At 36.5% G+C, this 12127-nt stretch overlaps 1 protein-coding gene across 4 annotated transcripts in view; it reads right to left on the reverse strand.

Annotated features, from left to right (window-relative positions):
- atrx (ATRX chromatin remodeler) overlaps window positions 1-12127 on the reverse strand; it is a 238029-nt gene that overhangs the window by 117345 nt on the left and 108557 nt on the right. For all 4 annotated transcript variants that reach the window (XM_043704988.2, XM_043704986.2, XM_087991918.1 and 1 more), the window contains one exon: window positions 2558-2691. In XM_043704988.2, coding sequence (XP_043560923.2) covers window positions 2558-2691 — 134 coding nt within the window. The remainder of the gene's footprint in view (window positions 1-2557; window positions 2692-12127) is intronic.

Here is a 12127-nt window from a genome sequence, read left to right on the forward strand (position 1 = left end):
TCATTAAGTGTATAAGTCCTGCCCTGATATGCCTTACCAAAATTCAACACCTCACATTTACCTAAATTAAGGTCCACCTGTCACTCCTGAACCCTTCGGATCACTGTGCCATTGTACCGAGATAATCATCTTTACCGTCCACTACACCACCTATTTTGGCATCATCTGCAAACATACTAACTATTCCTTTCATATTCCCATCCAAATCATTTATATAATGACAAAAAGCAGTGGACCCAGCTACAATCCTTGCGGCACATTGCTGGTCACAGGAATCCATTCTGAAAAATAACCCTCCACTACCACCCTCTGCCTTCTACCCACAAAGCAATTTTGTATCCAAATGGCCAACTCTCTCTGGATTCCATGTGATCTAACTTTGCTACCCAGTCTACCATGCGGAACCTTGCCAAATGCCTTGCTGAAGTCTATACAGACAAATGTCCACCGCTCTGCTTTCAATTTTCTTTGACACGTCTTCAAAAAGCTCAATCAAGTTGTGAGACATTATTTCCCACGTACAAAGCTATGATGACTATCCCCAAGTATTTCTTGCCTTTCTAAATAAAAGTAAATCAGGTCCTTTAGAATCACCTCCAACAACTTTCATAGTGAATGGTAGGGCCTTAAGGAGTGTAATGGAACAGAGGGACCTTTGAGTTCAGGTGCAGGGTTCCCTCAAAGTGGAGCCAAGGGTAGACAGGACAGTGAAAGAGGCTTTTGGCACACTAGCCTTCAATAAGGACATTGAGTATAGAAGTTGGGAAGTTATGTTGCAGTTGTACAGGACATTGGTGGGGCTGTACTTGGAGTATGGTGTTCAGTTCTGGTCACCTTGCTAGAGGAAGAATGTTATTAAACTGGAAAGAGTGCAGAAGAAATTTACAAGAATGTCATCAGGACTCAATTGTCTGAGATATAGAGAGAGGTTATACAAGCTAGGACATTTTTTCTTTAGTGTTGGAGACTGAGAGGGGTGAGGATCTTATAGAAGTGTTTACGATCATGAGGGGCAAGGATAGGGTGAATGCACTCAGTCTTTTTCCCATGGTTGGGGAATCAAGGACAAGGACATCAGCTTAAGGTTAGAGGGGGCAAGAATAAAAGGGAACCTGAGGGACAACATTTTTACACAGAATATGAAATGACTTGCCAGCAGTAGTAGTTGAGGTGGGTACATTAACAACATTTCAAACACATTTGGACAAATGCATGGATAAGAAAGGTTTTGAAGGACATGGGCCAAGTGCAGGGAAATGGGGTTAGCATTGATGGACATGGACCAGCTTGGGCCAAAGAGCCTGTCTTCCTGCTGTAGGACTCGAAAACTTACCCAACCACTGTTGTCAGAGTCACTGACTCACCAGTTCCCTGGCTTTTCCTTACCACATTTCTTAAATAATGGCACCAAATTAGCCACGCCCAATATTCCAGCATCTCACCTAAAGAATTCTTTACTGCAGAACACTGCCAAGGCTGGATTGCTAAGTGTATTCAAGCCTGAGATAAATCTTTAATCAATAAGGTAGTTAATGGTTAAGAAAAAAGGCAGGCAAGTGGAGTTGTGGATTATCACAACAGCCATGTTCTCTCAATGCCTGAGCAACTTGATGGGCTGAATAGCCTATTTCTGTTGAGTCATTTCATCCCCCAGACATGCAATGGTTCAGTGATATCATTCTGATCTTTGATTCAGTAGGCTGTGGATTCCAAAACCCACTCCAAGGATAGGCACATGGTCTGGAAAGATTAATCACTGACTCTTGGGCTAATAAAAACAAGTGCTGAGAAACTCAGTAGGTTTGATAATACACGCGAAGAGAGAAACAGAGCTAACAGAGTCCAACATGGCTCTTCTTTAGAATTCCAGGGGTACTGCCTTTCATTAAGTAACTGAGGATTCAGCTGCTCCTAGATGAATAAAAGACAACTCATGGCACTACTCAATTATATATTGATTAACATGTAACTATTAATCAACATCACAAGCAAATTATCCTATTATTCATCTCAAAACTTTTTATAGGACCTTGCTGCATTCAAATTGGATGCTCAGCTTTCCAAATATAATAACAATTCTAAGGCCATGAAGATAGTTGAGACTCAAGGGAATGTTATATAAATTCAAATTTGTTCTTTAAAATATAACGATTAGCTAACTTTTGCTCTCAACTCAAATTATTTTGCCTTCTCACCTCAGTTATCATGCATATTTCACAAACCCCCAAACCTTGAAAGCTATGATCTCCTGCAGATGAATTAACCAATATGGTGCTTACAGTGGCAAGAGGTTTGGGGGGTGGGGGGGGGGGGGGGGGGGGGAGGCAAGAAACCTAGGGTGAGAGAGGAAATAAAAATCACAACTTCAAAATCTTATTTGACTAGAAATAAGGCCCTTTAAGAAATAACTAAAATTTAGCAAACATCTACAATTCCTTTCCATTAAAAAAAAGTCCAAAAGTTTTGATGTATGTAATATTACAGGTAAAAACTTTACCCTGGATAATGGGTTAAATAAATTGTCCTCTTGCACTAAACAAAGCCTGCTCCTCCTTACCATTTTCATCATCTTCTGCCTCACTTTTTGGGTCTGATTTCTTCTTTTCTTCTTCAGATTCCTCTTCTGAAGACTTATCATCATTAGATGACAAATTTGCATTTATTTCAGCAAGCAACATCTTCTTAGCAATTCTGGCAAAAAAGAAAAACTGTTGAAAAAAACTATTTATACTTGAAAACATCACATTTAATGATCAGTACCAAAAAAAGGATACTTTACATTGCTGTCTATGCAAAGAAAAGTTTCTTCACTAATTACATTTTGTTGTACATATTTTGCACAAAATTAAGTCTCTCAGAAAAAATAATTCGGGACATGAATTGTAACAATTTACGCCAAATAATATAGATTCACTTAGTATTTATAGAATACAGAAATCCCTTACATTAGAAGCTCTACTATTCTTCTGCTTCGCAACCATTAGTAACAACTTTCTTGTATTACTTACACACAGTAGTTGGCAGGAATAAAAGGACAAAACATGCATAGGTCCCATGTAAGTTTCCTGGTTTATAAACTTTTCCAAATTTATATGCACCAATTATTTTGGTTGCTATGAAATCTTGTATTTTTTTCATACAAAAACAGAACTTGCATACACAAGGACCTTCAAATATTATCTTGGACAAATTTTCTAAAGCTTTATTTCAAGTTGTTTCAAATATGTGGCTATCAATACTGGTAAAGTACTATAAATTCACAACAGTGTAAACACATTACAAAACATGTACATGCATATGTATCTAGTTTAGTAATAAGCTATTGCTTTCAAAGCTCATGTTGCTACTGATTGAAGTGTGCAATTTTCTGAACAGTGGCTATGAATGCATCATATACCCAAGAATTACATAATCAGCAATCTATTTATAGAGTACACAGAGCACAAAAACAGACCTTTTGGTCCAACTAGTGCATGGGACCATGTTCCCAAACTAAACTAGTCCCACCTCCCTCCAAATCTTTTCTAATTATTTTTATTTTAAACATTGTAACTGTACCTGCATCATTCACTTCCTCTGGCATTTCATTCCACACAGTAACCACTGTGTAAAAACGTTGACCCTCATGTCCTTTTCCAATCTTTCACCTCTCACCTTAAAAACATGCTTCCAATTATTGAAATCTCCCACCTTAGGGGAAAGAGCTTTGCTATTCACCTTATCTATACCACAAATTATTTTATAAATCCTATTCCTTCACTAATTCTTCTGTAAAAAAGCTGAAATGAACAAATTTAACTTCGATTACCAAAGCATAGAATTAAAGCAAGGTCATTTGGTGGAGGGAAGGAAGAACCATGAGCAGGTAAAAGAGAAGACAAGTGACACATTTACATCTTTATCAGATCTTCAGGATACACAATATTGCACAAACAATTAATTTTGCACATAGGAAAATATGGCAGCAAGGCAATATCACAAACAAATCAGATGACTGGACATAATTATTTTTATTGATGCAGATTGAGGGTGAAATGTAGCCAGAAGAAGTGAGCAAACTATGCATTTAAAATATTACAGGATCTTTACATACATTTGGATAAAGAGGTGTTCTTATTATTTCTCACTTAAATAATAGTATCCTGAACAATGTAGCTAACTTCAATTCTGCACTGAAGTACCAACCATATTGCACTCAAGTCTGAGTGAGGCCTGAACTCATCACCTTGACTCAAGGGAGAGGACTCTATCTTACTTAGTTAATGATGGGTCAACAGAAAGGAGTGGGAAACTTCAGCATTAGAACTGCTTCACACTAAATAATTTTTTAAGTACCACCTAAATTTAAAAGTGTATATAAATTAACAAGATATCAAAATACAGTAACAGTCAAAAAATAAATGTAATAGCAAACTAATGAGAATTTGTTTTGCACTTGTTATCACCTGTGATTTTCAGACAGGATCAGAGACCCTCACTTCCAAACCAGTTGTTACATGACCACCCACAAACGGTATTTAGCTACCAAGCTAGCACCTTTTCAATATGTTCCACAACAGCAATATTTTCAACTAATGCATTAAGTGTGCAATGTTACCCTCTACTTCTCTTAATTTACCCATCAACCCATCATCAGAAAATTTCTCCAGATTGCAATGCAAAAGCTTTAAATCTCCAGCATCCTCTCCCAATACTCTTGAAAGTGTGAATCATTTTGGTCTCCCATAAATACAGGAAAAATTTGTTTTCAATTACTCCAATAGCTCCTTTATGTTTCTTGCAAGCCTGCTCAACAGCTTTCATCTTGCCTTTGACTACACTTGTGTAGTTAATGCTAGTCGTTTCCTTGAACTTCAACTGGTACTAAAAGCTGTGCATTTTCCCTGTAAGACAGCAGATTTTCTCCTTTGTGCCAAATACTGCTCTTGTTCCCTCTACCCCATCATTGTTTAAAAAACAGAATTGTTACTTACTTTTCGTGTCGATAAACTTGTATGGCCGCATAACACTGCAGATTTAAGTGCTAGATTAACACACTAAGTTTATTCACCAATGAAAAGCTAAGATTCATAATCCTCACAAACAATGGAGGAGTGCCAAAATCATCACTTTAAGCAGACAACTGCCTTTATTCCACATTCTAATTAGAGACCATTTTATTTAGACCATTACAAGCTGTAGCAAACAATTAAGGTAGCAATTCAAACTAAAAAAACCACACAATTTCCTTATAAACCAAGCTTCGTTTCCAAATTATTCAATCTTACCTGCACCCGCTTTTATTAAAACACATTTCACACTACCATTCCAGGCATTATAGGGATACTTCTCACAGAACTAGAAACTATGTTCAGCCAAGTTCAGGATTAAGGTTTGAAAGATCAAGTTCACTATAGTGCTGTGTTCTCATTAGAAATGACTGGTGGGGAGTTTATCCAGAGAGTCACCACACCTCAGGCAAAGGGTGAGGTTGAAAAGAAGAATCCTTCATGGAGGCCTCTACCAGTATGGGAATTCAACCAACGCTGTCAGCATCATAAAATAGCCTTCCATCTAATTAAACTGACCAACCTCCAGGATTACAGTAACAGAGTTATTATGCTGCTAGACTAATTATCCTGGAATCCAAACTAATAATCTGGAGTCACAAGTTAAGTCCCACGATGGTTGGGTAATTAAATTTAAATAATTAAACAAATCTGGAATAAAGCAATGGTCAAGAAACTACCAAAAGATATATTTTTAAAAAAAATCTGGCTCACCCACATTGTTTAGGAAAAGGAGATCTGTCATCCTTACCTGGCCTGGTGATGTGTAGCTTCAGACACAGCAATGCAGTAGTCTTAAGAATCCTCTAAAATAGCAAGCCACTCAATTATTGGTAGCTCACCACCACCAACAAAGGCAAATGGAGCTAGACAATAAACTCCAACTTTCCATCAATGTGCTCATAAATAAATAGAAATACTATGGTCATCCTTAATTACCATTTTCATGGTCATTGAAAATAAATGTTAAAGGCAGCCAATTGTGTGCTTCTGTTACTATTTGTTCTATAGCAAGAACATTTTCTCTCAAGTTATTTAATTTGTTCAACATCTGAATGCAATCTCAACTGGCTTAAATGACCACAACAATCTGACCATATATTATGGGAATCAAGAAACATTTCTCGCTATATTTTTTGTGCAGTACTGTGAATTAATTCAAATGGACTACACCATAAATATTAGATACAGTCCAGCAATCAATTTTTTTTCCCCATACACAGGGCTGCTTCCAAAATTCAAGTAAACAGAATTTCACATGACCACTATTTTGCTTTACTGAAAGACAAGCAATTATGAATGATGCCATTTTTGGTTCTATATTTCAATTCCTGTATCTCAAATATCATTTTGCCTTTAGACAAAATATTTTCTTCAAGAATGAGAAAGTAAATCATTCTGAAAACTTTGTAACCACTTAAAATGTTCTTCAAGTAAGAAAAATTACAGCAATGTGGAAACCTGCAATGCCAGCAGGAAACAATATTGAAAATGATCAGTTCAGACAACAGGTAAAGTAAATAGATAGTTAACTTTCAGACCTGGGCCTATTACAGTGTCCAAGAATAGACTTCTGAAACATTAACTGATCTTGCTTTCAAAGAATGTCATCTACTGAGCATTTTCAAAACGTCTTCTATTTTTGTTACTAGCTGCTAATATGATTAAATGTGACACAGGAATTTGTCAGATACTTCAGCAAAATTAGGTAAAGAAATTAAAATTTAATATCTAAACATTTAAGATTTGCAAAGACTATCCATTGCAGAGAAATACAGAAATTGATTCTGATCACTGCGCCAAGAATAGTTAAACGAAGAAACAATTGCATGCAATATCTTTAATCATAGATAGGTCTGATTATTTAGCACAAGTTTTCACCTGAAGGTAAATAGTTGAGTTTCCTTTGTCTTACACTTTCTATATACTTACAGTGTATCAATAGTGTGATGTGCAGGTTCTTCTGGTCTTTTGGAGCACACCGAATCCGGAGATGGCCACCAGACTGAAGACTGAACTTTCACGTCAAGTCAACTAATCAGCAGTTCAGAACCCAATCCAAGGCATACACTGGGGCAACAAACGTTAGCTGTCACTGTTCAGTCAGTTGAGCCAAACATCTTCCACCAGTTGGTTGCAGGTTCATTCTGTGCATCAAGTGAGTGTTCAAAGGCCTCTGACTCTGTATAAATTCTTTTTTGTAGCTTTCCTTAAACAGTTTCCTTTCATCAAGTTCATTTCACAAAAGCCGAATGTGCAAGATGATGGAATTGTTGCTCCCTCCCCCTTTCAACTACATAACTTCAAAATGTACAGACTTTAACTCAGACGAAGTAGAGAACATTTCTTCCTACAAATGCTGAAGGGGCATAGGAACAATTTCATTTGATGCCAATGTTTTGCATTCTCATTTACATCAAAGGCTGAAACTGAATCCATTTTATGCAGTTACCTCACATTGGCAGAAAAAAATCGATTCAGGTCAGGCTCAAAAGTTCATTGCCCATCCATTCTCAAAACAATAATTTAGAAACAAAAAAAAGTTGTAATTCGAGTCTTAGAAATACAACATATACAAAATGATTTGAAGTATCACAAAAACAAAATAAATTCACCAGCATTACTTGACAATCATATTATAAATACAATTCAAATTTACAACTACCTCATGGAAAACTCGCATTCCATTAAATATTTGTAATGACAATTTTCAACTGATTTTTAATTTCACGCAGTATTAATAAAAAAAAACAAACAACTTCCAAATATTCCAAATCATAAAAAGTGCGCTGCAGCTCCCTGTGGTTACAATGGAACCACAATTTCACAAGACAATTTTAAAAAAATATTATAACAAAAACATAAGATTTGATATATTTTGTCTAACAAATACACACATTAATTTAATTTATAAATTAGCTCATCCAATTTCAAACAGTGCCAGGAACACTCAAGCACAATAAAGTTGCCTGCTCAAGGCATGACAAAAGATTATGAACAATATCATTTTGCTAAATAAATGAAAAAGGGAAACCAAATCACGGCTCACAATAAATTCTGCAAAAGTTGTAACAAAACATTTCCTCCTCTACTATGTGATAATTCAGAGAACCAGATCTTTGAGCTCTACACTAAAGGTAGGATAACTGAAATAACGTTTGCATTTTAAATTAGCTTGCTTCAAAACGTTAATTGAAAAGCATAACAAGTGGTACATTTTCAGCAATATATCTTTCCTAAAAGAGCAAGGAAGAGATGTTTTGATTGGTTCTTAAAGGTATCATGGGGTGATAACTAGATTTTTCATGTGTCAATGCTGGCCTTTCTGTCAGCCCATATTTACTGTGCCATATTTACTGTGAAACAATTCTGCTCTATTTCAATAGTTAACTTACAAACGTAACTTCTGAAAATCTGGTGCTGCATTAGAAACCAAACATCTCAACATCTAGTAGTTTAGCATTTAAATTCTACAGCTCTATTCAGAAACTTCCAATGATCTTCACAGGAAGACATCAAATCTTCATAGACAAAATCCTGGGATTACTTTTAGGCATCTCTCAAATATACATCTCTAAAAGTAACAGTAAAAGGTGAAGTGTACGCTGAAAGGACAACATTAACGATTAACATGTCATCGTACTCTAGATGAGAAAAAGTTGCTCTAAGAATAATTCTTCTTTTCTGCTGACAATTACTTTCCTTTATTGTATTTCATGATTTCAAAACAAAGTTCAAGCAGGAAGAGCAGAGCAAAATGTTTGTTTGCCGACCTTTCTACCTCTCCATAAACAAGATACAGTCTCTATTATGAAAGATCATCATCTGGTAACATCTCCTTTTTAGAAGTTGCCCAAGTTCATGTGACGGCTTGGCAGATAGATACATCCACTGAAGTAGTATATAGTTATCAATAAAAGTGAATACGATCTATTTTCAAGCACGAGCCTTTGGCAATCACAGCTCATGCTGCCAATGAGTCATGAAATGTTAATAGGACAGCAGCAAGCCATTCAGCTCAAGTGCAAGATGGAATTTTTCTCCTCATAGGCTAAGTCTAACCTCTTGCTCAGTCCAAAACCCTTTAACATATCAGCAACTAACAAACTTAAAAGAATTTAAGAATACTATTTCAGTTCTAATTTGTATCAGGGAATTCAGCATTGCAACCACTAAAAATATTTGTTCTTAATACTCTTTTTCAATTGTGATTCGCTTCAACTTACACCTTCAATGAAAACAATTTTATCACTTAAATCCTGATCAACATATTAGATTACATTACATTACAGATTAGATTACATTACAGTGTGGAAACAGGCCCTTCAGCCCAACAAGTCCACACCGACCCCCCGAAGCGCAACCCACCCATACCCCTACATTTACCCCTTACCTAACACTACGGGCAATTTAGCATGGCCAATTCACCTGACCTGCTCATCTTTGGACTTGGGAGGAAACCGGAGCACCCGGAGGAAACCCACGCAAACTCCACACAGTCAGTCGCCTGAGGCGAGAATTGAACCCGGGTCTCCGGCGCTGTAAGGCAGTAGTGCTAACCACTGTGCCACCGTGCCAGCTATTTTTTTTTCCCCAATCATACAAGAGACTCTATTTCTTAAATCTCATAACAGTAGTCCCTCAGCCATGGCAAGTGACACTCTAAGTTGAGTGACCTGAACAATTCATCATTCTCTGTCCTCAAGCATTTCATTCCATATCATGGACTCCAGTATTTTCTCAATATAAGATGATAAAAATTATTTAATTAAAGCTCCTTCAGGTCACTACAAGAAAGGTTTTCCAGAGTTAGGGAGTCAGAGCCTCTTTTGCATTCCCTAGCCACTGTCAGAATCCTTGGAAGAATCACTACAGTGTAATTTAGTGGCCTTAACTTTGAGTGTAAACTGGGGGTGGGGTAAGGAGAGAGAAGATTCACGTGAAAAGTTCAAATGCTGATGTTTGAAGAAGTTTGGCGGGCTCATAATAAGGAATGCTGAAAGGTGCTGGTGCAGCAAACAATTAAGGCAGTACATGCAAGGAATTAGAGTAGAAAAATAAAGTCTTCTGCCAACTTGTTGTAATAGCTTGGTGAGCTTGGTAATAGCTCTGGAATACTTTGGGCAAGATTTGTACTTCACATTAAAAAAAAAGCACACTTGCATTGAAGGCAGTACAGCATAGGTTTACGATATTGGCCCCTGGGATGAGGTGCTTGTCCTATGAACACAAGGCTGAATAATCTGAACCAAAATTTGAGCATCATTTCAAAACCAGAGTAAAACATCCCAATCTGAAAGCAGAAGCAAACTATTTTTTTATTTTTTTTTTTTACACACTCCTCTCTCATCATACTGCAAATTTACTTTACTAAAGTAGGGACACTGCAACTGATCTTAATATCTTTAGTTTAGAGGGGGATGGAAGATGCCAAAAAAGAAAAAAAATTCAGAATTTTAGCTTCCATTTGCTAACAAACTAGTCTTGCTGGCATTAATATCTAAATAGATTTGTATATGGTTGTAGTGATCTAGCTCTATTGCATGTGGCTATCAGTATAGTCTAATGCTTTGCCAACTTATTCTAACAAAAGCTGTAATAAATGCAGAGAAATCTTCCTTTTAGACACAGGCAGATGTCCCACTACACCATTTTAGAGTTCTGATAAGAACAGATTAAAATATTGCCACAAAAGTTCTTTTTGACGGAGTTAACAACTAACTGAAATACATCCAAATCGATCATCAATAAAGTAGATCAATTTTACTCATAGTGAAGCCATCAATTCCTGCATTCTGTTCATCCACAAAGTCCTGTGTTAATTCTGTATATGATTTGACTTTAATATAAACATAACATACTTGCACTGTTGAAGGGGAAGTGAAAGATGAATGAATGTTGCCCTATCTGCTAACACACAAAGCCAAAGTCATAATATTGCTCATCATTTTAGATTATACTTCCAGTCATAAAAAGGAAGGATTATTCACCAACAGACATTGGCTTTGGATTTCAACCATTTGTGCTTTTCAACAATCTAATTGCTTTGCAGCACTGTGGAGAAACGCTCAGTTGCGGGGACTCTTAACAATTTTACACGTGAAGAAATAAAAACATTGCCAACCATGAAGTCTAAATGCTGTGCTCCTTTTACTGCCAGCAACATCAGAAGATCATAACTTTCTCCAAAATCTGAGACTGCATTCATCAAAAACAAATTCTGCACCAATAATAAATCTATATCACATGGTAGGGCCTGAAAAATAGGGATTCATCATTGACAGTACAAAAACATTAAGAGTAGACATACAAGATCACAAAATAGAAACTCTTAAGAAACTAACCAATGTTTCACTTTAACTGCCTGCAAGAATTGCAACAGTCTGCTGTACAAAGGCTGAATAATGAGAAAAACCTGCAAATACAGTAAAACTGTCAAATACAACTATTCTGAACATTTCAGGAGCTACACTGGTACCAAATCAACTATCACTTCAAATAGCAAAGGAAGAAGTTTTTTTGGCCCAAATTTAAGACATTCCCTACATATCAGTTAGAACAGTAAGTAAAGTATAGGGCTCCAAAAATCTGAACATCTGCACGATCAGTTGCAAACTGCATCTGATACGAACATCCTTTCTTTTCACAGATGTTAAAATGAGAGCTTATTACAAGTTTTGATAAAAATGGTTCTCTTATTCAAAATTAAGTTGTTAACTTCACAAAGTTAAATAATTTTCAACTGGAGTGGTTAGGTTGGCAGAGGTTGGACACTCCTATACTGTTTGGAGTTTAGCAGTAAAGCTCACATAAAAGATCCAGAGGATGACAGGATAAATGTAGAGATTATGTCTCTTAAATGGGAGAATCCAGAACCAGGGGTTACCTTGTTTAAACAACAGGGCTTACCATTTAAAACACATCAGGCAAAAACTTCTCTCTCAAAAAGGTCCTGAGTCTTTATAACTCTCTTCTTCAAATGATGGCGGAAACCGAAACCTTGAATAATTTAAAGCAGAGGTAGATAGATTCTTGTTAGGCAAGGGGTTGGAAGGATATATGGGGTACTCAGGGAAGTG

Source organism: Chiloscyllium plagiosum, unplaced genomic scaffold, assembly GCF_037043375.1.
Source record: "Chiloscyllium plagiosum isolate Xiang-an unplaced genomic scaffold, Cpla_swu_hap1 HiC_scaffold_11, whole genome shotgun sequence".
In the NCBI taxonomy this organism is placed as follows: Eukaryota; Metazoa; Chordata; class Chondrichthyes; order Orectolobiformes; family Hemiscylliidae; genus Chiloscyllium; species Chiloscyllium plagiosum.